The following is a 25,178-nucleotide window of genomic DNA, read 5'->3' as shown; positions in this document are numbered from 1 at the left end:
CTTTCCAAGAAGTGCCCTACAACTTCTGCAGAGAAAAAAAAAAAGGCTTATTAGTCAATCAAAAACCAAAAAAAAAGGGGAATCAGAAAATAGAGATGACTTGAAATGAGTAGTGGTGTACATTTTGTCATTAGCTAAAGGCCACTAGAACACAGGTAGAGACTGCACCATCAGCAGTCTAGAGGGAATTTCATTCTTTACTACTTATAAAGTGATCCACTAATTTTGTGAACAATGTGAAAATATCTTATCAACGTATCACATGTGTTACTGGTTATTTTCCACAAAAATACAAAGGAAATACATTGATAAAATAACGACACATGTAATATATTATTAGAAAATTTAATACTCAAAAAATCTAATATCTAACTGGAAAGAATATTGTTTTCTAGAGCCTTTCATATATGTCCATACCAGCCTTTTAAAATTTGAAGACAAGAATTTTAAAGCTGAAGTTATAACACTCTTCTGCATTTAAATCCAGACCGCTGCTTTCATTTGAAATACAATCTGGAACCTCTGCATTATTATAATTTTTTGTTAAACCAAAATATATTTCTGCCATCACCACAGTAAGAACATTTCCATATTCAGAATCATTGAAATAAATTTGACAGAATGATTTGAATAATCCATATTAGATTGATAGCTAGTCAAGAGGTTGATGTGTTAATAACAGTAATACATTAGAAAAAGAAAAGCGCATTGGGTGGAATCAAAATCTGGAGATACAGGAGAAATATAAAGTTGTGACAAACTGTCATGGGACAAACACGGGACAGTCGTACCCTCAGGACAAAGGGAAATAAAAAGGAAAGGACTTGCAGAAAAGAGTTTTCCTCTTAACAGTTTTCCACTAGTAAATTATAAATTAATCTCACTCCTACTGGTGAAACCAAAGCTTTATTCACTCTTCAGATGTTAAAATGCATTTATTATTACAGGATTCATTTTAGCCAGGCTACTTTTGAATCTAAAACATGGTGTGCCACTAGAGGCACTAGTCCATTGACATTGGCTTACCACACACAAAAGCTTTGAAATTCTTTCTTTCTTCAGAAGACCCAGAAAACACGAGGGGTACCATGTTCTCTAAAGGTGGGGGCATGACAAAAATTGCAAAGCTTGAAAAAAGCTTCAAAGTATTCTCAGTTGTATAACCTCATTAATGCAATGTAGACATGAGCTTTTTAAAGGAAGGGAGCCGTGGCACAGAGCGCGGTATCCAAACAACCCAGCAAGGAACTGGGCTCCAGCCAGTGGGAGGAGGCTACTGAACTGCAGGTGCAATTCAGAGACGTAGATGTGAGATAGCTGGTTATTTGCTGGACCTGAACTTGGCCAACTGCTTAACAAGTCACATAAATTGCTCAATATGCCTCAGATGATCTATTCACAAGGAAGTCCAGCCTCACTACCGCTGACTTTCTTTTGTTGTCATTGTAGACGAAAGCCCCAGAAGAGAAAAACAAAAGAAGCACATCCTGCCAAAATTGATACTGGACCTTTTTATTAAATGATGTAAATATGGACTTAGTAGCTTAATTTGGGCATCCAGTTCTGAATTTCTAAAAGAAGCTGTTGGTGCTCCATGTTCACTGTTCAGTTGTTCTTCAGACGAAAATCACCAAGAAAGTAAAGGTTATCCACTGTCACTGACAGTTTATCTTCTACAGACAGAGAGAAGACAGAGGATTAAAAAAATTAATTGATAATTAATTAATTGATTAATTAATTAAATGATACTAGGAAAGACTGCAAATCCAAAGGATATCCAAAGACGTGAAAAGTTCCACAATGAAGAAGCTTTTTGAAGCAACTTCCATCTATGCAGTTCTAATGTTCCCAGGTGAATTGCATTCCCCATGTTTGATCACAACACTTGTACAATCTGGCATGTGCTTCTGCCTTTATGTAAAGTACATCAGCTTCCCTCAAGAAAAAAAAAAACCAAACAATTTTTTGACCTATTTGGCTGTAGAGGGCATCTAAATTTACCTAGAGGATATATTTTAAAATCTTTTAATATCAAGAAGGCAATTCAAAAAGACCACGGAGTAAATGAAAAAAAAATGGTTTAGAAATCATAGGAATGCTCATGTTCAATAATGCTGCAACTTTCGTTAATCATATTGGTAATTCTCATCATTTCAAAGATAGTTTTGTTATTTCAGGAAAAAGGTCAATAGTACATCTAAGACCTGCAGGCTGAAAAAGCCTAATGTCACAGGGAGATATAGTCTCTACCCAAACTTTAAGCTGCTTTAGGTGAGTCCAGAGCTATGACTTGTACTTGTAAAATCAGTTAATTGCAGCCTCTTCTATTATTTGCTATTGTTGTTCTGCAGAGACAAAGTACTTTATCAGATTTATCCTACTGCTCCTCTAGTTTCCTGCTAGATCTCAAGCAATCAATAAGATTAGTGCTATCATCACAAGCAATTTAAAACTGTCACTATCCTTTATCCTTTTGGTATCATGCGAATTCGAGAGCTCATTTTGCGACACTAGAAAACCTCCTCAAAGTTAAAAGCAAAATGGATCAATTCTTAGGGGCAATCAGCACAAATATTGTAACTAAACTTCTCATCTGGCATTATGCATGTGTTATATCACATATAAATAATTACAGACAGATATGATAAGCAACCCAAGCTGCTTGCCAGAGACATTAGTCTTTAAATCACATGCTGGTTAACATCACTTAAGGAAGTTATACAATATTCTTTTTAGGAAATCTGTTTAAAAAAAGTCAGTTTTGCAATTTCAGAGCTATTTCCTGCTTTTTTTTCTCTGCAAAACCTTCCAGTGACTTTAGCGGTTATTATATCAACTCTCCACTTGGCAGTGCATCACATTACCTGTTATACAAATGATTTATATTTGCACTGCAGTATAAAAAAACCTCACTGACTTTGGATCATTTGATTTTGAAAATGGGAGAGAAAAGCGCAGTGTTTAAGGGAGCAGAAAGGGAGGACTGAAGGAGTGGAAAGAATGGGAGCGGGGGGCGGAATTAGCAGTCTCACTTTCTTACAGCTGTGATCTGGGTGCAAGGACCCCTGAGAAGTACAGCCTACAGTTGTACTGCACAGCCAATGAAATCATCCTAATGTCTTCATATGATCTTTTATGGGACATCGGAGCTGTAAGATCATGAGCAGTACACAACTACAGCTCTTTATTTTGTTACATCTCTGCTCTCTTCATACTACAATTATACCACAGACACATTTCATCTCCCCTTCTTCTTGAGCAGTATCTATTTTCTTCGGATACCTGTTATTTTAAGGTGAATATTTTAAAAAGATGCACTAGTCACTGAATAGATGAGAATTGATGCCCTCAATATGTAGAGTTGAGAAATTTCTGAGAAAAGGTGACAGAAATTATTTGTGTTTTCTTTCTCACAATTAACAAACAGTACAATATTTTCTATCATCAGCCTTGCTATTTGTAAATAAAGTTTGGGCATCTGTTTACCCAAGATCTTAATTAAGGTAAAATTGTAATTCACTTTGACAAATTTAAAAAAAAAAAAAAGTCAAAATTGTTTTTTTGCCTGGTTTTCTTTTCATCCACTGCTTCCCACTGATGGCAACGCAGCGCCCACAGCCCAAACACACTCTGAGCTGAGCAATGCTTCGTGCCCATTGACTGAGAGGCAGCGCGGTGCCGACTGTAAGCTTTACCACCCTGCTCTGAAACAGACAAAAAAACCCCTATAAAATCACACAGAAAAGTCACTACAAAGATGCATAAGCCAATCTCTTTTATCCAGGCACCCCCAGCATCTTCAGAGAAACAGGTCAGTGTACTGTGTGCATTTCCAGGAGGTAATTAGGAATACTACATGTAGCAGTGGAAAAGAAAACGAAGTCCATAGGCACCAGTTTAACCACCGCTCCACCTCATGCAAGTCAACGCAGGCCCTCTCTGTGCTGTAGGCTTATTTGTAAACCGTTCTCTGCCTCTTCTATTTAGGCTGTCAGTTATTTGAAGCAGTGACCTCCTCCTCATCTTCTGGTACGTGTGGCTGTACTGCACACAGCACAGTGGAGCCCTCACCTCACGTAATTACCTGATTTGGTTTAATTTCGCTTGAGATACAAAAAAGGCTGAATACGCTTGCCAACGATTCTGCTTTAAGTACACCTTGGAGGTGTGCTCCATTAGATAGACAACAAGAAGAACATTTCCCTAGAGCTCTCCATTGCTCTATTCGGAGCCATCAAAGTCAAGTCGAAGCAATAACTAACACTTGTCTGAAAGAATAAAGTAGTCATTAAAGTTAGGTACTGTTATTTCCAGTGATGCGGACGTTTCTTGGCGGTATGGTGTGCTAAGCACAGGTTGTTTTATCCTAAGAATAGTTCCATGTGACGTCAAACTGGCAGATCTTTTAACTGACAATACGTGGACTTTCTAATTTGTTTCTTTTAAGAACAAAGCTGTGCACTGAATTTCCACTCTGGAAAGACACTTTTGACACTGAACAAACTTATAAGAAAAATATATGAAACCACTGGCAAGTCTGTTTCACACATTCCCTTTTGGACGCTCATGGCTACATACTTTTTAGGAGAGGAACAAAGTATTTTACAACTGAAATTTGAAAGGCCTCATGTTTGCCGAAATGCAGATTAGTCAAATATATCTCCTGTCCTTATTCAGAGCAGCAGAACTACACACACAAAGTTTCTGTGTGGGATGTACCCTCCCTCCATACATATTTATTGCCCACTTGACTTCTGCCACTTTTTCTTCACCTTTAAATTCAGAAACTGTAGATGAAAATCCGGGTATGTAATTGGGGTTTTCTTCAGTATTTATTCAATGTTGTCACTCCCTTGTTATAGTGGCTAATATAAAAGGTATTAGAATGAATACAACCTGTTCTGTGATGACACCTATTAGCTCCAACCCCAGTGAGGAGAGGCAGGAGAGGCAAGCCTCATCATAACTCAGTTTATACACACCCAGAGGTGCCTTAGTTCTTCTGATTAGTACCCATGAAGATGACTATAAATGACTGTGGTCTCCCAACGCAATACACCTCTCTGCCAGAGGGAAGGACCTTGATTGTTTATGAGATGGAGGTTTCTCGAGGGCTGAAAGTGTGGAGCAAATTCCCCTGCGGCTGTTTCCTCACCACCCTGCAGCAATTTCTGCTTCAAGTAGAAACACATTTTATTGAATTCAGTACCTCCAAAAAAAAACCCCAAAAAACTAATGGAACTACCTTTGCCACATAGACAAACAAAAGTAAGTCCAGGAAAAAAGAAGAAAAACAAAATCACTGCATACACTTTGTCTTCTGGGAAGAGGACTAGACAATAAAGAGAAGCACTTTGTACATATAAGGCTTCAATGGTACACAGAAAATACCGCAGCATGTAGGTTAAATATATTTATACACAGACCAGGGTATACCAGTATAGAACAAAACCATGTTTGAAAATGAGGCTCTTATTTAAAGTCACTCAAAATGACCAAAGAATCTAATTATTCACAGAAAATGTATAAAACTGAGGAATCACAGCAGAAAGGAAGGATATTATGAAGCGTTCATAGGTTTCATATTTGCAGTTCAGTGTATTATATATACTCACCTAACATAAAGCAATCGCAATGCCAATAGGCAAACTGATCAAAAGAAGGAATTAGCATCACTATTTCACGTGTGGGGAACTATAGCACATAATAACTGCATTTCTTGCCTCTGGTCACTCACATATAGCATGTGGCTGAGTCACAAACTGAACCTTTTTTCCTATGTTGCTGACAAATGTCTTAAACCATCCTTCCTCCAAGTCTTCTGTGTTAATAGTAGTACTGCGTTATCCAGCGCAATAAGCTTGAGCCACACACCCAGTCCTCTCCATTCTTTCATCATTGCTCTTTTTCTAAATGCAAACACTAGGAAGGAAACTTCCTCAGCTCCCTGACTATTTTTTTTTTTTTTTTAATTATTTCACATTATCACTTCTGACATGTGCCCATTGAAGGATGCACTTCTGGGCTGCATCCTTCAGCGGTGTAAATCAGTGCAGTGGAATAGAGTAATTCACCTGAGCTACTGTCAATCTGAGGTTATATCCCAGAGGGTATCAACGGGAATCTCTTCAAATTAGTAGATGATTTTTTACGTCTATGAATCAGCTTGTCATTGTTTGACTTTTTCCAGGGCTGCTTAATCAGAATGTCTTCCACTATGAAATCATATTCCCTGTCTGGGAAGAAAGCATACAGACTCTGTTTCCAACCACATCTCTACTATCTTGCCAGCTCTTAAAGGCATAGAATTTGCAATTGCTTGGAAGGACATATCAAAGGAGACAGGTCTGACCACGGCTATCACTACCGAAACTGCTTTCTTGTCACATGCTCTCCCCAAAGTATTATTCTTGTGGTTACACATAGTTAGAGCTATCTCTTCTCGCATTAGTGAAGACTGGAAAGGTGCTTGCCCCCATGGTAACTGCAGTTTGCCAAGAGCAATACCAAGCACAAGGTGATTGACTAATGACTAATTTGCTGTCTGCCAATAGCATTCACAGCCCTAGATGTGTTTTGTGGCCTATCTCTAGATCTCTGGACTTGGACAGAAATGGAGAGTGTCAGATACTGCTAACCAGTTTTTAACAACTACCATTTCTTTCCATGGCTATTTTTCTGTATTGTAGGACAACCTCAATGATTAGTGTTCCTAAGTAACTTCAGGAATAGGTTTAAGGTATGAAAACTATGCTAGAAACCCATGCAACAGAAAAAGCAGAAGAAAATGAATGAGACCAACTTCAGTCAGGTCTTCTGAACTTGGAGACCTGTGAACCTTTCTTTCCCCCCAGAACAGCCTTTTTCATTTTTTGTATTCCTCTAAATGCTCGGCATGTTTCTCATCTCATCTGTATTACTTTTGGTTTCCCAACAGCTGAAGTTGCGTCCTCCTGCTGAGATTAAATCAAGTGCTGTGCCTTGACAGAAGACCACTGCCCAGTCTTCCTTCTCAAGAGTGCATATTTTCACTGAAATGATTCGCAATACTGTATCTTTAAAAAAGTTCCAGTTTCCTGACCTTGTCTGTTAGAAGCTTTATTGCTTTTCTAACTTGGCTTCAAATTAAAAGAACTTTTTCTTCATTTTCTTGTTTATGTATCAGTTTCATTACTGCTGCCACACAGCTCTGGGGACAGAGCTAGTTAACGGCTGCATCTCGACTGCTGCAAATACAATCTCACGTTCTGCCCTGGGATAGATGCGTGTAATTCCTGTTGACAATGCAGGGAAAATCAATTTTGTATGGCACTGAGAACTGCAACCACTTACGGAAGGCAGCATTTGACTCTTAGGGTTACACGGTCATTTCTAATTTGGTAGGAAGTGGCACAGCATTATTAAAAATAGAGAAATGTAAGAATTACAAACCCAATGAATTCACCCCATCCACAGGGGCCACAGTTTCTGAGGGCAGAATTGATCCATTATCCTCATGTCATGTGTTTCTGGCCCATCCATCCTTTGGTGCGCACAGGGCAAAATACAACATACAATTCAAATTCTTTTCCAATAGATACTGCTGTATCTCTTCTAACTACATTTGGCTTGTCTTGATTTAAAACAGGTATGGATTTAGTTCTCTGCTTCCTAGTTTCTCAGAAAACACTCCCTCAATTCACATAAGTGAAAGATGTCTTAGTCTGACCCGGAAGGCTGAGAAACCAGTGGTCATGCCCAGTGTGGTCAGTCTGAACAAAAAGCGAAGAACAGTAAAAACTCAAGGTCAAGGACTCTCCTATAAAGGTTCTCCTGGTTTCACTGGCAATTACACCTCTATAACTGAGGAACGATTACAGGTGCATTTTTAAAGGGAAAAGGTTACCACCTATTTTTCAGATTTCTTTTGTCTTTATGTTACAACCTTGTCATTGGAAATAAAAGCCACGTTGCCTGCAGTTGGCTTTGTCCAAATCGAGTGTTGCTTTTGCTGTGTCGGCATCTGTTGCAAGATTGGTAAAAAAGTACATGGTTAGTCTGGTCTCATTAACTGAGTTTGTGGGCAATGGTAGAGTCAGTTAAATATTACTGCCGCATACTAAAGAATTCTCCCTACCAGTTGTATAGTATGCTGTTTGGACAGCTAACCATTACTCTTAGCCTTTGTACAGAGCTTCCAAAAAAAAACCGACTGCCCACAGGAGAAAATTTTGAATACCAGCACCCTCAAAAAGTAAGTTCCTGATTCAAAAATTAGTTAAGTTATATGAAAAAAAGAAAAGAGTTGAGAACGTTTTCCCTCCTAAACATGAATACTGGAGATAGATAGAATAAAATTGCATTAAAATGATTCGACTGAGGGGAAATCTGGGTTTCAGTCTATGTGGGAGTGTCCTTTCCATTTACCTGGTTATGGAAACTTCTTTAGGCAACCACATATCACCCGGTCTGCATTTGTCCATTTCTTTATTTTAAAATGCCCACATTTCAGGAAGGCTACTTTCATGCAATTTTCAAGAAAATTTCAAAGAAAATATGCCACCCAGGCACTACTTTTTTTTTCTAACAGCACTATTGAAGACAGTATTCCACTCTACCCCAGAACGTGCCCGCTTACCTAACAATTCAGCAGCTGTCATCTGCAGCACTATACTATTTTTGAAAATCTGGTTCTTACTTAGTTAAAGCTTCTCAGTATGTAAGAGAATAATGACCTAAGAATATAACCACATAAAATGACAGAGAAGATGGATAAGTTACAGTATAAAGGAAAGGTAATACAAAGCGCTTATAGGTTCCAAATTGTGGTCTTTGTGGTTGTAGTACTACACTTTGAACGATAAGTTTCCTTCTGCGAGTACAGCATTTCACTTGACAAATGAGAACACTCCATTATAGCCTTGATTAAAAAGAAAACCAACCCAAAACCTACTCGTCATGCTCATACTGCTGACAGACAGTATCTGTTACACATACGCAGTAGTTGCAATATTGTTGGGCTTTCTTTCTTTGTAATCTGGATGTCCATCGTTAACAAGCATGTGCTGGGGCTGTAATGAGTATACTCCTATGCTAATGACCCCCCAGACATCCTGAGAAGTGGGATTTAACCTCAGAGCATCTTTGTACTTGCATTTGTACTTCAGCTGTGATGTTTCTCAGCACCTTCAGACAAACCTAATTTATCATCAATCTCACATAAATGTAATGTTCTTCATTTTCTGCATACAGGTAATAATTTTTTAATGTATTTCTTCACCTTCTTTGCTAATCAGGGAAGAATGGAACTCCCGAAATTAAGACTTTATTATTTATTTAGCTTCAGCTTCCAAAATAAAAGGGAAATGCTTGAGCGTCTTTTTTGGTGGAGCTTTTCAAAGCTCCATTCTATAATGTACTGAAAGAAAAAAATGTACAGTAGCATTCACAACAACACAGCTTTCAAAGAGCATCCACTCATTACCATATAAATAGCAGTCACTTACTACACCTTCCTCTGCCTATCACCCCAGTGTCAAGCCTGCAAGTTCAAAGGTGCCCAAACCAGAAGCTGCGTTTTTTGTCTACCAAGCAGTTATTGTATGAGGGAAGAATACTGGAACTTCAGTCCATTTTTAATGACATATTGTCTGTCAGCCAAGTAGATCTGTGCTGAAAGGCGCAGCCCTCATAGTCGGACACGGCTTATGCCACTCTGCTTAATTTCACATCTACTACGGAAATAGGTGAATAATATCAATAGCTACAAAAATGATTTTAGAGGTTTCAAAATATTTCAGATACAGATATCATTGACGTATGCAGCAACAAAAGAATACGTATGCAAGACAACACGAACCTTCATTGCCGTGCCTGCTGCACCTAAACAACCGAATTTCCTAGTTTATAGGTTTCCTCTGCTTTCCTATTGCATTATAAATCCCACGGTATTATTAGGTAAAGTATAATACTGTGAAATACGAGGCATATCAAACTCTCTCTGTTGGACATCAATTTAACCAGCCCGGAAAACTGCTTTTTTCTTTAAATTTGTGCTTTGCAAAACTGCAGAAGAAAAAGATTATTATTCTAGAGCCACAGTTTATGAGAACTACAACTTTGAAAACACCATGCCGTTTCAGAAATTAATTCAGCATTAGACAGTTCAGTTTCTCAGCAGTAACGTGGAAGACATGAACCAAGCCAGCATTCCTATTTACAGGAAGACTGCTTCATCTACAGTCCACCTTTCCCACCTTGCAAATGGCCTCAGCAGCATTAATTCAGATAGTCTGCTGCCACTAAGAAAACAGATTTGTTCATCTCCACTCTACTCACATGGCACTGTGCGGAGGTAGAGATTGTCTCTTATGATCTGTTGGAGCTCATGGTCTACCGAACCTTTCTGGAACCGTAAATTGAGGTAGTGACGAAGGTCCTTATCAACAATGCCTCCTGTCAAGGAAAAGACAAATGAAAGCATGATTTAAAAATATATTGCTTTGACGGAAGCAATGAATCACTTTTAAACTCACAGTGGCTCATTTTCCTTCATGTTTCTGTCACGATGGATGACAGAAGCACAAAGAGCTTACTGGTTAATGCATGCAGTTGGTATAATATCACTTACTATCAATAACTGTAAAGTTAAAACAGTTAATGACAACTAACTGGCTAAATCTGTACAGTTCAGAAAATACATATAGGATTATAGAAAAAGGTGTCGGGTTTTTTTCTGCACAAAATGGAACATTTTGTTATAACTACCTACACATATATCTAAATAATACATTATTAGGTATTTCGTTCCCCATGACCTTGTATCAATTTCCCACCTGCTTTTTAAACCAAAAAATCTTGGTTCAAAATGTCTCTGTAATTTTTGATGTTTTCAGTCCAAGTGTAACCAGAATAAAATGTAGCTGTACTTAACGATCATATAAATATGATATAATCTTTTGTGTTACTTATTTCTGGTAGCACTTGTATCTGAAAAAGATACTATAGCAAATGAGGATACATATTGCATTTCCACCACTGAAAAGAGGCATTAGTAATACAACATCTCAGCATAACACTGCAAATGTGAAAAACAAATTGAGCTAAACCCCCTGTATTTGCCACATTTACTATAACTTTAGGAAAAAAAAAAAAAAGTATTGTTGAGCCACTAACTGGTGTATCATATTCCACTATTCAAGGCATACTTATAAATCTGATCCAACATGATTAATAAATACTTCCCAATATAGTTCCTCTACATTTCTTTTAATCTGGAGCATGGATCATGTTTATAATTATGGAAAAAAGGTCTATAAATAACTGCATTTCTTCCTTCTCTGAAATTCTGACATAAGAAAAATATAGAAAATCATTACTACACTGACTTCTGGCATATATTCCTGAGATAAAAAATTGCAAGCTGATAGATTCCTAACTTGTTGCTTCATACATTCAACCTTAAAACATTTTTTCAAATGGCATTTGTTACTGAACTCTCCGCCAAAGATCTTAATGACTCGGACTACATAAAGATTTTCCTGTAAAAAGGGACAAATAACACTCCTACCTAATTATTTGAAAGTCACTGCAGAGCACAAATGGCTATAAATTAAAATATATTTCTCCTTATAGCTAGTCCTATTTATCTGCCAATTACAAGTCCATAATCTTATTATTGCTGCTCTTTGTCAATAACTTCAAAACCTTTTGTTCCAGGTTTATAAAAAGCTTATAAATAATTTCTCTCCTCTTTAGCTAAAGGCAAAAAACCAGCAGACTTTCATAACAAAAAGAAAAAGAAAAAAAATCCCAGCTCATAACAGACACAAAGAAATACCTGTGTGCCCGGTTCCCACAGGCTGAGAACTTCCATACAGATCTCTGCTCCTCCAGGATTCCAGCTGAGCCACTTAGTCTATGACTTTGGTACCACTAACCCCATTTCCAGCAGCGGGCTCCGACTGCACACCAGACCATCCTCGCTCCTGCTAATTTCTTACGAGACTTCAGAGGAGGCGAGGGCTAGAGGAGGCTGCAGAGAGATGCTCTGCTCCTGATCGGAATCAGCTGTCCTTTCTGATCGGCTGCAGAGAGTAAAGGTCCTGCAGCTCTTGCTCTTCTTGCTCTAATATACAGAACATGCCCAGTGATGCAGATGCTTTCTGGCAGCCTGAGAAAATGCCAGCTCGAGAGCAACAGCTGGAGCCTGCCCACTGACACGAACCTGAATCATTCAACTTATGACATAGGTAAGTTTAGGAACCTACACAGATTTCTGACCCTCAAAGTGCATTTTTTTATTTACAGCCTTTTGCTTCAAACACAGCCATTTACTTCCCCATGTGTTAATGAATGTGCTAAAGCCTCCTAAGCGCTTCATAAAAAGAGTCACCTGACATTTTTGGCAAATCGCGTATTCCGAACTGGAGTATAAAAATCTATATTTACAAGAGGAGATACCTACAACCTTGTAGTTGTTATATACAGATTCAAAAGCAAACGTTTGTAACAGAAATAAAACCCGTACATGATGCACAGGAAAAAAACTTACCAGCTTCCAAGCAAAAGGGAAACATATAAGTTTTTTGTTAATATCTGAGTATATACTGTAACATTAGCAAAGTCGATTTCAAAGAGCAGTCAGACAGCACATGTACAATTGACAAATTTCCTTCTTTAAAAGTCATTCTGTTTTCTGACCTAACTGACATTTTTCAATTCTTTGAGCACAGGCTACGGAGTTTTTTAATCTGTTACCACAATGAATTTTGCATCCTGAAAAGTGTAAAAAATAACATAGCTCCAAAATTCCGAGAAGCAGATGTGATATTTTTAATTCATCCTTCCAATTGTCATTCTTCTGCTTTTCTCCCCTAAAAAGCTTTGTTGTTTTACCTGATGCTTGTCAAAAGTATACTTGACTCCAGATGTGCTTTCCAGGTATTTATAATACCTGAGCTTTTGAGCAGCCCGATCCTTTTAAAGTACAAGCAGAACAAAATCTCGAGTGTGCTAGTATGGGGCCATAAGACTTTTTGCAAGAAACCATAGTGATTGGCAAGAATTTAAAACAGCCTTGATTTAGCAGCAGTGAACTAGGTCTTGTGTAACCTAACCTTAGGACTATGTAAATCAAGGGTAACATAGGCAATAATGATAGGGCTACATCCTCCAAAATACTATCACTTGGTTTACTTTGGAAGGGAAAAAAGAAACTTAGTGACATTGTCAATACGTTCATAGAAAGAGAAGCAATCAGAGAGAAATTGTTTTTACAGGCAGTAACAACACTCGGCTATTTAGTGGTCCCATCCAACCCAGTTAGACAAGTGTCCAGTACCCAGGACTGACTTGGTTTCTGTAAAATTCAACTTTCCAGTATTTTCTTTTTGCAGTACATTGAAAACCACTGAGATGTTGAAAAATTCCTGACGTGAACCTAACCCCCTCGTTTTCTATTATTCCCAGCCAGCCCTCGGGACGATGCTCAGGGACCGCCGGTGCCTGTGGCCCCATCCCACCAGCACTGCTGCAGCTGCACAGCGTTCACGAGGAGGAGCTCAGAGAGAAGGCGCCCCGTCCTGCTCACCGTGCACGGCAGCCAAAGGAAGAGCTGTTGTGTGTCAGGGTTATTATGCAGCACAAGCTTTAGAAACACAACCCAGAGACCATAATTAAAAATGTTCTTCGGCCACCACCACGGGAGGCGGCTGACAACTGCGTGACGGAGCGTGCACTGGCTTGCAGCCATGCAGGGCTTTTTTTTTTTCTTTCTTTCTCCTGGCTTGAGGCCTATACTCTGTTTCAGTTTCATTTCACTCCAATGAATCCCATTGCTTTGCTAGCTGGGAAATATAGGACATGAATTAAATACTTCCAGTAATGATCTCTTGCATAATGTATGTCCGGTTTAGGTACAGCTACCAACCATGATGGCAAACTCATAACCACGACTGAACTTGATTCCAGAGATTATAAAATTAGATACACTTGGATGAACTAAAAAATGCTCTGTCTGCATGTTTTACTTATGAATTTAATGAGTAAAGTATATCTTTTTATAGTGTTTTAATATATTTCTGTCAAGTTTCCTTCCATTCTCAAAATCTAGCAGCAAAGCCCAATCAGAAAAGAAATACAATAAAGAACACACATACAAAAGGGTATTGAGTAGTTTGTAGCTCATTAAGAGATTCAAAACTGAAGAAAATAATTGCCATTTCTGAGAAAATGTCAGGGATAAAGGTTTATAATTTTCTGTAGCCCTAAATATTGTGAGTGGGTTTTTTTATCTTTCTATTTGGTAACCCACCAATGCTGCAGCTGGAGTCTACTCCTGTATTTTATGTGTCAGTGAAAGACTACTTGCAAAACACAAACATCCCTCTTGTTTTTCCCACGTTAGCTCTAAATAATTTATTTCTTACCCTTAACACAATTTTTATGGTTACAACTTCTCAAAAAAACATTTTTGAGTATTCACCCATTAGTATTTTCTCACCTTGTATCATAACCTTTCAGTGCATTGACTTCCCAAAACCTGGTGTGGTACATTATTTGTTTAACAGTATAATCAATTGCATCTCAGCCAAGAATAATTTGCCTTAGATATTTTATTTACTGGGATTAGAATTTACAAGATTTCATTTTCCCTGGGCTCTATAAATACTCCTGGTTAGAAAAATCTATGAGTAAGCAAGACTCTTACATCTAGATTTGCATATGTACATGACCCGTGTCTGAGAAAAATAAAAGAAGTATCTTAGGATCTGGACCTCTGAAAACAAACAAGCTCGTAAACTTTTAGTATAAAATACCTCCCCTCTTCCAATTCAACTTCCATCAATTTGTGTCTTCCCTTGTTTTCAGCAAGCTCCCACTTCTGACTGCCAATTTAAGACAAATATTTGGCAAAGTAAGTCAAATGCCTTGGCTGAACAAGCTTTCGCCAGCTTTGGTAGCACTATTCTACTGGAGAGTCTCACCCCAAATACTTACTCAGATGCTACCTGGAGCTTATATTGATACTATGGTATGACCCCATGGACATCTGACAGTAGCTCAAGTTTCATCTGCATATCTTCAGTAGAAGACATGCCATTTGGTGAATGCCAGACTAACTTAACTTTCATCATTCACAGATGATCTAAACGACCTTTCAATCAGTAGCCTAAATGATGGCCTGACTTCTTTAAACCAGGTATCAGGAATATATGATTTCTTGGTTCTTTTCTCTACTGATAAGATAAATATATTCTTTTGCCCATGAAAGTGGCTGCAAGAATTTTTTTTTTTTGTGACTCTCTCTAGCATCTACCAAGAAAATAATAGCTGTCATAAATAAAAAGCTGCATATATGGTTTAATTGCTCTTTTCTGACTGTTATTCAATGGTCTAGTAAGAATTCAGAATACCTGAAATTATCATATACAACCCCTCTCAGTCATCCACTTCATTTCAGTGACATCGTGCCCACTTATCTATAAAAATCTCTATGATTTTTTCATCCTGGCATATACAATCTAACCTGAGGTGACTTAAAATTCCTCTCCTCCAGACTGGCACCACCCAGCTGTGAGAGTGCCTGTGCCAGCCAGGGCTCCAAAACACTCCTACCAATGCACGCTTCTCACTGTCAGCTCCCTAAAGCAATTGAAAAGATTTTAAACATAAAAAAATATTGACTGCCACATCCCCTTTTCTCTCAGTTTCTTTCCCCAGATGGTCCCCTCAGGAGAAGAGCAACACTCCCCTCTCCTGACAGCTCCACCTAACCCATGGACCACAATAAAGTTTGTAAAAAGAGAGAGAGGGGTGAAATATGTCCATCAGACATTTTTTTTCCCACAAGTCCAATGATATTTTATTTTAATGAACTTCAAAAAAAAATACCCTTAAGAAAGCACTCATTAAAGAGGAACTGGTGATTACCATTACTCATATGAATTGATAGTGTTTGTAGCACAAACAATGCTTTTTAAACAAATGAAGAATGTCTTATCTTACTACTTGATTAATAAAGATTTCATGCATTTAACACTTCTGAACCCGTATGAGATTATTTGCTTTAATTCTTTAACTGGCAAGAGTTACTAAAAAAATCACTGGAAGAAAGAAGATGAAAATTCCAAGTAATATCAAAACTCACGGTTGGATTTTACAAGGATTTGTTATTAAAATGCAGCCTGCAGCTAAGCCTATTATTTAAGGGAAATTATTCTCAACAAACCTATCTAGTGCTCAGAGGAGTCTAAATATGAATGTTGGCACGTGACTAATCATCATATATTGGGCATATTCAAGCCTGAAAGTTCCTTCCAGTTTCCATGTAAAATATGTAATCACTGTAACAGTAGTCTGAAAACAGTACAACAAAACTTTAATAAATTATAAGAAGCACGTATTACATTCCAGTCATCAGCTGAAGATTACACATTTTATTTTTAAAGCTTTTCTATTCCCAGATTAAACTCTGTGTGTCGTCTGTGTACTTCTGCCTGCCTTTCACCACTACCTTCAGCCAAGTCTGCCATCAGACTCACCTGGAAAGTCTCAAACTATCAGGGTTGAGCTATCGTCACTGTGGAATATGTGGTAAGGTGAAGTGTGATGGAGAACCAAGAGGGAATTATGCAAGAAAATTAGACTCCTCAGGAAGAAAATTAATTTCTTTCATACTTGGGATTACTCCAAGAAATTCAATTTCATGATCCTTTACTGGAGATCTGCACAAATTTCAACAGTAAAAGCTTTGGAAAATGTACTCTTTGTCATTCTTATATGTGACATATATGACGAAAAACATTTTGAGATTTAGTTTATTGACAGGGAAATGGCCTTCTCTTTTATAGCCTGCTATTTTGTAGCCTTTCCTTTTCTTTTTGTGTATCGATTACATTATTAACCTTTTTGCTTATCGATCTTTTATATTATATTGTATTTATCACACACAGACTTACATTTCCATCCTTAGACCTATCCTTTTATTTCTCCCTCCTAGCGTTTTAAATTCAAAGACTTAAAATACTGGAGTGTAGGGCTTACAGAATAAATGGCATGGGGATGGTATTACATGCAGAACACAGACTGTATTAAAAAAACCCAACAAAATCTAGCCAGACAATGAATAATTTTCTCCACAACAGGTCCCTGAGCATTCATATAGAATGACAGAATATCTCATGCTGGAAAGGCCCCATAAGGATCATCGAATCCAACTCCCTGCTCCTTGCAGGACTACCTAAAACTAAATCACATCAATATTACATCAATATTTGGATATATGTCTCCATACAAAGATGTAATTCCCTAATCTCTGTGGGTGATGTATTTCACCCGCTCTCCTCAGACCAGGAGATGGGCTGAGGTCTGCACACTCTGATCTGACAGTGGAGAAAGTTTCCACTTTCTCTCTTGCTGGGAATGGAGGAATCTTCACTGCCTAAGGACAACCTGGGTTCAATTCACCACTGTGTTACACCCACCCTTGTGGTAGCTCCTACTGGGGCTCTCTGAGTAAGGACTCGATCAACAGGACACCTTGCGGCAGCAACAGGATGAGACCAGCAGCACGGGGGGTAGACTGAGCCTCGGAATAATGTGAAAGCAGATCATGCCCTGGATTTATTTTCTCAGTTTTGTGGCTAACCTTAAGCCTGTGTTTGAAATATGAGACCCAAGTGTGCACTGTGCCGGAAGAAAAATGTGGTTTGTAATGATACAGGGAGACTGTGTCAGCAGGAGAGTCAGCTGAGCCAAACGCATCTGCATTTTGTACCTTGTCTCAGATTACCGAACTTCAGCTTTTATTAAAATAGTAGATTACAGAAACAGCCTTCCATTGTGGAGGCAGCTGCAGCATCTTCCAGAGCCTGCTGGTGGCACGCAACATTGACTTTGAGACAGGCGCTCCCAAGTTAACCTCAGAGAACTGCCATTTAACCAGCAAAACCATTTTGTAGCTTTGCTATTTAGAGGTACTTCGCCTTGTTCTCTTCAGTTAATTGACTGCCCAGCACAGTTCTTGACTAGAGTTTCTGGGAAGTACTATGATTTAACTGGTTGGTTAAAAAAAAAAGTCAAGCTGTAATTCATGTAACAGAGAGGACAGTTTGGGGCACTTTGCTTTCAAAATACTTAAGTTTTATTCGGTGTTCAAGTTAGCAGGTACATAAATAAAGTAAAAAAGAATGCTTGAACACTGCTGCTGCTTCTCTGCCAGGGCTGTCTGGAAATGAGCTGCCTTTTACTGTAATTTTGAAATATAAAGCTAATTATGGAACAGAGCTGTTTGTAGGTGCCTCCAGTATATCATTGATTTGACTGATAACTTACACATAAACATTAATGATTGCTACTGAGATATTTTAAAAGACTGTAATTGTTCCTACAAGACTTACTACAAGGGAAATAATTACCTTTACAGATGTTTTTGACAAACACTAAATTGTAAGGGATTATACATTTACCTACAAAGGTAGAATGTCAGAAATGACACTCAGCCCGTGCAGTTATATAGAACCCAGCAATATCTGCAACGATAGACTTCTCCCCTTGAAATCTGAACATATTTACAGAAGACTTACTTCAAATACTACCCGGCATTCAGATGCTCCCACTCATAGACATCTCCTTTTATTTGAACAAAGGGTACCATAATAGAGCTTGAAATTTGGCTAAGGCCAATGTTTGTTATGTGACCTAACCCCCAGATACAGCTCCCAAAGAAAATGATAGAAAGGTCCCAACTGACTTCAACAAGAACAGCTGCAAAAGGGAAATAAAACAACTTATTGGTATTCTTCTAAAGACAAAACCCCTTTGAAAACTGATGGCACATAAAACTGAAAACTCACAGAATAAGCTTAACCAGAGACTGAACGTAGCATACTAAAAACATTTGAACAGAACTAATAAGGCTGATTTTAGCTTCAGAAAAATATTTATATTGTTATTTGGGCTGGATATGTTGCCAGGAAGCCGTTTTGAATTCTAGGAAAATCCACGTTAGCCACAACGTCCAATAGACAAGCCAACCAAGGGGAAACAAAAGTCATAAAGACGTAAGAACTGTATTTTTTAATTAAACTATAGCAGAATATTTTTTTCGTCTATATACTTGGAAGAAAAACCGTGCTTCTGTCTGTGTCCTTCTTGCTGACATGCTTATTAGAAAAAAACACACTTACAAATTGTCTTCTCTGGAAAAGCTCAAATGCAGCATTAATCTGTGATACACAGTAATGGGGATAATGTGGGGCTCGTTCATTCTGGCTGGGTACAAATCATGCCTCACTGCGTCAGTTTGATTCTCTGTGCCGTACGGGTGAGTCACCTAACACTGAAACCCAGCAACCTCTCTTGGGGTCATCTGGTGGTGCAGTGACCCTAATGCCCAGAACACCTGCAAGAAGGGCATCTTCAGACAGTATTCTTCCGGAACCAACCACAGACAACTTGTACCCACTGCCACCTCTGCTCTGCACATCCAGAGCCTCTACAGTCCTCTCTGACTCGCCTCCGGGCTGCCTGCTCCTAAAAGCCTCTGCTGAGAGCTACATAGATTGTCGGTCTTTAAGAAGAGTCTGTTACAAGTTTTATTACTCAAGCAAAAGTAGAACTTACAACAATATGTTCAAAATTGTTTTACTGTGGACAAACATTCTCCTGTTCTTGGTTTGCCATGGGTAAAACCATCTCCTCTTAAAAGTAGACAGCAGTTGCTCCTTACCTTTCATGGAAAAGTTACTCTTCTGTTTAATGCTCTTTTTCTATGAATACAGCAATATGACCGTTCATCTACTGGGGACACAAATGTTCTTTTCCTCTAATACTCTTTTAGTTTTATCTTGTTTGGGGAAGACAACTGTGATGGAACTTTGAGGTTTGACATGTATTTGAATAAAATATGAAAGACTGGATCAGAATAGTGGCATACTTTTGACTTGAATTATTTGAAAGGTATTCTACTTACATCATAGCTGCACAGTTTTAATTGCTTGAGATAGAGACTTATTTTCCTTACTTCTGGAAATAATATTGCCATACTAATAGGCTGTGAATTGTGTGCTGACATTTCGTAAAAAGCGAAAGATTAATCTGGGTTTAAAATTCCTCGTAACACACAATTTATGAGGGAAGCAAGCTCAGAGGCTACCGTTGTAGGAGTTCTAATAATAGTTACAAAATATGATTTAGGTTGGTATCTGAATCATGGGAAGTCAGTTTTTTTAAAGTCCTTACAGCATCTCAGTCTGAACCCATAATGTACCGTGAAAAATCGCTACCATAACACATTACTTCCTGCCTTTCTAATAGCTTGTTGCATAAATAGCAGAACACCATTTTGCAGACTTTATACTCATGAAACTTGTCAAGTGCAAACTCAACTTGCAACAGATAAACTGAACTTTGAAAGCCTTGTTCACAAAGGCTTGAAGAGTTTGCAAAATTATCACTAATCTCTAAGATTGAATAGCGTATATGTTATCAAATGCATCTCCTTCACCCAAAAAAATCTACTCTCCTGAATCGTGTCATGTCATTAATATTAAGTCAAAACAAGAGTAAAACACTAAGTAAAATTAAAACAGGAGGTGCTTTACAGCTATTTTTCTGTAATGGAAAATTAAGACAACACAAAAACATGCAAATAAGCCCGGGGTCGAGAAGGTGTCCTCTACATTTATACACAACACAGCGCTCAGAGCACTTAACTGACATGGTCCCCTCTGTTTCATTTCTGTGTGATGCTCCTTTCAGCTTGAAGTCCATAGAGATACCATTTTCCAGCTATCACACAAGTTGAACGGGGTTGTGCCCAGTCAGTAACTGAACAGAAAATTTCTCAGCCCATGAAACCAAAATGAAAGTCACGTTGGAAACTGAGCAAATGACACTCTTCTAAGCCAAGAGTGGGCGAGTGCCTCAGCATGTTGAGGCCACAGGACCAGAGTACGCGCTATATAGTCCTTGTAGGACAGTGTTGAAGCGGTCATACGTGCTACAGGCTAAGAAACCTGCATTTCAGTCAAGACAGAAGAGCAGACGAAGTCTGCGGAGCGTCTGGGGTTCTCTGGAACAAAAGCTGCAGTAGTAATTGAACAGGTCCTTATCAGGCTTGAAAACAAAGGAATCAAGACATAACTAGTCTAGCAGTGGACATAATATTTCGAGTTTTACAAGAAGACAGCACTGTTAATCCCCTAAGAAGTGTAGCACACGTATTTCTAAGGCTATATATTATTCAGGTTTTTATTTTGTGCTGTCTTGGGAATTAGAGCCTTTCTCCAAAAGGTGGTTTTCTTTCCCTGAGGGGTCCTTTCTCTCTAAGGCATCCAGGATGGTTAAATATTACATAGGTAATTACTGTCAGAAAAAAAAACCAAAACAACCCTCTGATAAAAAGTATATAAAAAGTTGGAAATGGTACACAATTTCACTATAAAACTGATTTTTAAAAAAGCTAGATATGGCTAGAAAAATGTATAACAAAACAAGCATTTACTATTTAAAATGACTGCATAACAAGGCATACGTAGTCCTAATTTCTTTCTTGCAGACATCTAAAACCTCATAATTCTTTGTTTGTGCATTCTTATAGTGATTAATACTCTTACAAGAATAATTAATAATTAATGCTAATAATTAAAAGACTGGCATAAAGAATAAATTTGAGTTTGAAAAAGAAAAGCGAAGGTACAAATCAACCAAGGCATTTGCCTGGTTTTGACGTAAGGTTGAAAAAAGTACTCATTTGTCAGTGAGGCATCCTTTATCGTGACAAACTTATTAGCTATTGTAGCACAATGGCATGACAGATAGTATCTGCTACCTCAGTATAAAACCCATTCAAAGTATTTTCTGGCACAATCCATCACATGAGGCAAGCACCAAAGATGTACAGTAAAAGTACAATCAAAGCAGTGTGAATTTTGGTGAAGATTGAGTCATACTTCAACACGAAGAATTAAAGTGACGCTGTTGAGTCCCCAATAGCACCGTGCAGCACAATGCGTTGCCTTTGGCACAGAGTGTCTCTAGAACAACTTTGACATTTTGCCTTACTTATACGTTAATTAAATCCAGCAATATTTGTCATAAAATCATTCAGCTAGAGGTACCAGGACATTTCAGATGAGAGGAACTATTGCTCTGGGTGGAGCTCTGGGCCGTTACACTTAGCAGTCTGTCTCTGGCAAGCGTTTTGCCGAGGCACAGGAAAAACCAAAGTGCCCATCAGAGCCTGGGTGCTCCGGCTGCCGCAACGTGGCGGGGCAGACGTCCTCTCTAATTCTGCCACCAAATCACTTGCGCTTAGGATAAAATTCCTAGGCTCCCTCTTTTTTCCACATACAAAAAGGAAAGTCTTCCTGCTCGTTTCAGGAAGAAGCTAGCAGGATAAAATTCAAGCGAACAAACCACCAACCACCAAACACAACAGCGAGATTTGTAGACGACCAAGCAAATTATTTCCACGTACCTACTGCCGACAGTGCTTTCTATGCAGTGACAATAACGTTCTTCACTTCTAGGCAGGGACACAGACTGCACGAACTCGTGTCTCTGTAGCAGTCACAATAACAGATCCCCAGCACGCAAAGACAAGGTAGTCTCAAACTAGCTTGTTTTCGAAACGCTACAAAATTAGGTTTGATTTTTCAAATCAAAAAAAAGGAAAGTCTTTGTAATGCCACTCAATAAGCGCTCTCAAATTCCTGCATGTTGCTAAGCCCAGTCAACACAGCAATGTCTTTAGGCAACCAAAGGTACCTTTTGTGCAGTATGGTATTTTAGCATAAAAGACAGCACTTGGTTTTGGAGCCCTGAACCAGCTGCTCCGTGCATGAAGAAGCTGCTATATTCTGGGACAGTCTCAGTTGGGTTGCTGAGTCCCCTTGTGTTGATTTAATTAGCACTGCTGGATAAATGTAAATGACCGAGAGAGACGCTGCGCATTTGTGCAAAATTACATTGTGCAAAATATGTGTGCTTACATAACATGTTTCAACAAAGAAATGAAATGCCCCTGTTCCCAGGAGCTGCAGGCAGGCAGATGGTGGGTACTCCAGCAAGATCATGCACTTCGCCTGCGGAGAAGCGATGCCCTCAACCTCTGGGGAAGAGACTGCCGCTGCACTTCTGCACTACCCCGGGTTGCTGATCCACAGAACAAAACACAGGATTACAGCTGGACTAAAATTGCTCACTCTGCATCCCCAGAAGCAGGAAGGTGTCACAACAGGGGACAAAAATGAGATGACGGAGTTCTGGGTTCACTTTGTTACCCTTCAGGCACGTTGTCCCCAAGGCTATGAGCTACTGGGCTGAAACCAATACAGTCTGGAGTTCAAAAGAATGCTTAGTTGTTTCCTACAGAATTTATTACATTTTCACAGTTCTTACTTAATTAAAAGAGAAAACTAGTGGGCTAAAATCATAGGACAATAAAGAATTTGGCAAGCCACTGAGGTGTGGATTAACAGCTACACATTTCCAACTTTATCTGTGCATGTTAAGGTCACTATCAGTGTGCATATGGTACAAAGCCATAAAAGTGCCTCAGATCTGAATATTGTCAAGGAGGATGTGCCTCTAATTTTGCCTGCCTTCCTCTGTTGAGATTTTGATGCACATCTCATAAAATATTTGATCTGTACATTGATCTATACTTTGCCAATGCCATTCTTCTACTGCTACAGACGCAAGGTACTAGAAGTAAGCTTTACACCACATATGAAATGCCCGCAATTAATTTGCCTTTTTTTTTTTCTTACAGCTTGACAGTATTAAACAAGCATGCAGAGATAATGGAGAGATTTATGTTTTTAAATCAGGAAGGCAGTAAAAATTTTCTGTTTCTGTAAGACTGCAATAAAAAGGAAATTAAAACAATAAAGTGCCAGATTCTTGAATCCTTATATGCAGCTATGATAAAGAAAAAATTCTGTTCATTTCATGGATTCTCTTCTACACACATAAAGACTGAAAGGGAACAGAAGAACTTCGGCAGTCAGCTTTAATTCTTTTACCTATATCCATTCTAAAACACTACTGTGCAGCCTTCTGGAACACATACTGGTGGACTTGGGCCACACATGCAGAACAATGCTAGTGTTCGAGTCGGATTGTTTACCCATTCTATACTAATAAACACAAATAACGCTTATGCCAGAGTGGGTCTGCATTCAGATTCGGGCTATAAGGTGTCAGAGCAGAGAAAACAGAGATGCGCCCAGAGGGTTATATTTAGGGTCTCTGCAAGTCTCTCTGTTGCTTCAGCAGGATAGATGAAGGAGGGTGATAACACAGGAAGAAACAATTACTTTTCTATACATATTTCATGTAATAAGTAAACTGTGTCACTCACTGCACTTTAGCAAAGAGCTTTTTTGTTTGAGGAGTCCCTTCAGACTAAAATGTGCTAAGCATTCGATTTGAATGTTGAGGTTGCTTTCTGAAGGCTCCTCGAGCAGCTAAGTGATCCCCCAAAATCGTAAGTTAGTTTACATGACAGAAGGACTGAAAGACTGCACTACTCTGTTTGAAGATCTCGGAAACTGCATGGATACCAGAAAAGACGATGTGGCATGGGGATCAATATTAATAGACAACATGTCCTACCGATTGACCTTTCATATATTAGCAGTTCTGATAGGGAGTTGGTTATGCTTTGGCCTGAAACATGTTGGACATGAAGAATGCTGCACAAAAATTTGCATTGATACTCGTATTAATTAGATCGGTGAGCTAGCCTGAGTAATTTAAATCTTTGAGACTTCAGTTCACAAAAATCTAAGTCACTCCTTAAGGGCATGAAATGTATAAAGACAGCCCGTCTAGAACAGCTTTCCTTTTCTGCCTTTTGCTCTTTAACCTTTCCCTACTTCTCAACATCGTTCCTTTTTCCTTGAATTCCAGTTTCCTTCTAGCCTTTGCTTCTACTCTTCTTCTTCCCGTTACACTCTTATCTTGCCTTTCCCACCTCTCCTCTCTCTTTTTGAAGCTCTCAAGACCTGTTTACTTTCCAGCAGGACAGCTCAGGTCTGCCATAAGCTGGTGAGGGCTGGAGTGAGCACCAGCCGTGCCAGTCAGAGCCCGCCCCAGAGGAAGCCATCTCTGAAGGGCTAAAGCTCTTGACGTCCCAAAGAAGCAAGCATGTCCACGTGTTAGACAGGTCTTTATATATCTGCACAAAT

General features: G+C 38.7%; 1 protein-coding gene across 2 annotated transcripts in view; it reads right to left on the bottom strand.

Moving 5' to 3' along the window:
- MAGI2 (membrane associated guanylate kinase, WW and PDZ domain containing 2) overlaps positions 1-25,178 on the bottom strand; it is a gene marked incomplete at both ends in the record, with an annotated part of 783,510 nt that overhangs the window by 527,265 nt on the left and 231,067 nt on the right. For both annotated transcript variants that reach the window (XM_082498651.1, XM_082498652.1), the window contains one exon: positions 10,318-10,434. In XM_082498651.1, the coding sequence (XP_082354777.1) occupies positions 10,318-10,434 (117 nt within the window). The remainder of the gene's footprint in view (positions 1-10,317; positions 10,435-25,178) is intronic.

This window comes from Vanellus vanellus (assembly GCF_965231255.1).
Source record: "Vanellus vanellus genome assembly, chromosome: 1".
Classification (NCBI taxonomy): Eukaryota; Metazoa; Chordata; class Aves; order Charadriiformes; family Charadriidae; genus Vanellus; species Vanellus vanellus.
Note: the sequence above shows the minus strand (reverse complement) of the source record. Positions and strands in the feature narration are given on the sequence as shown.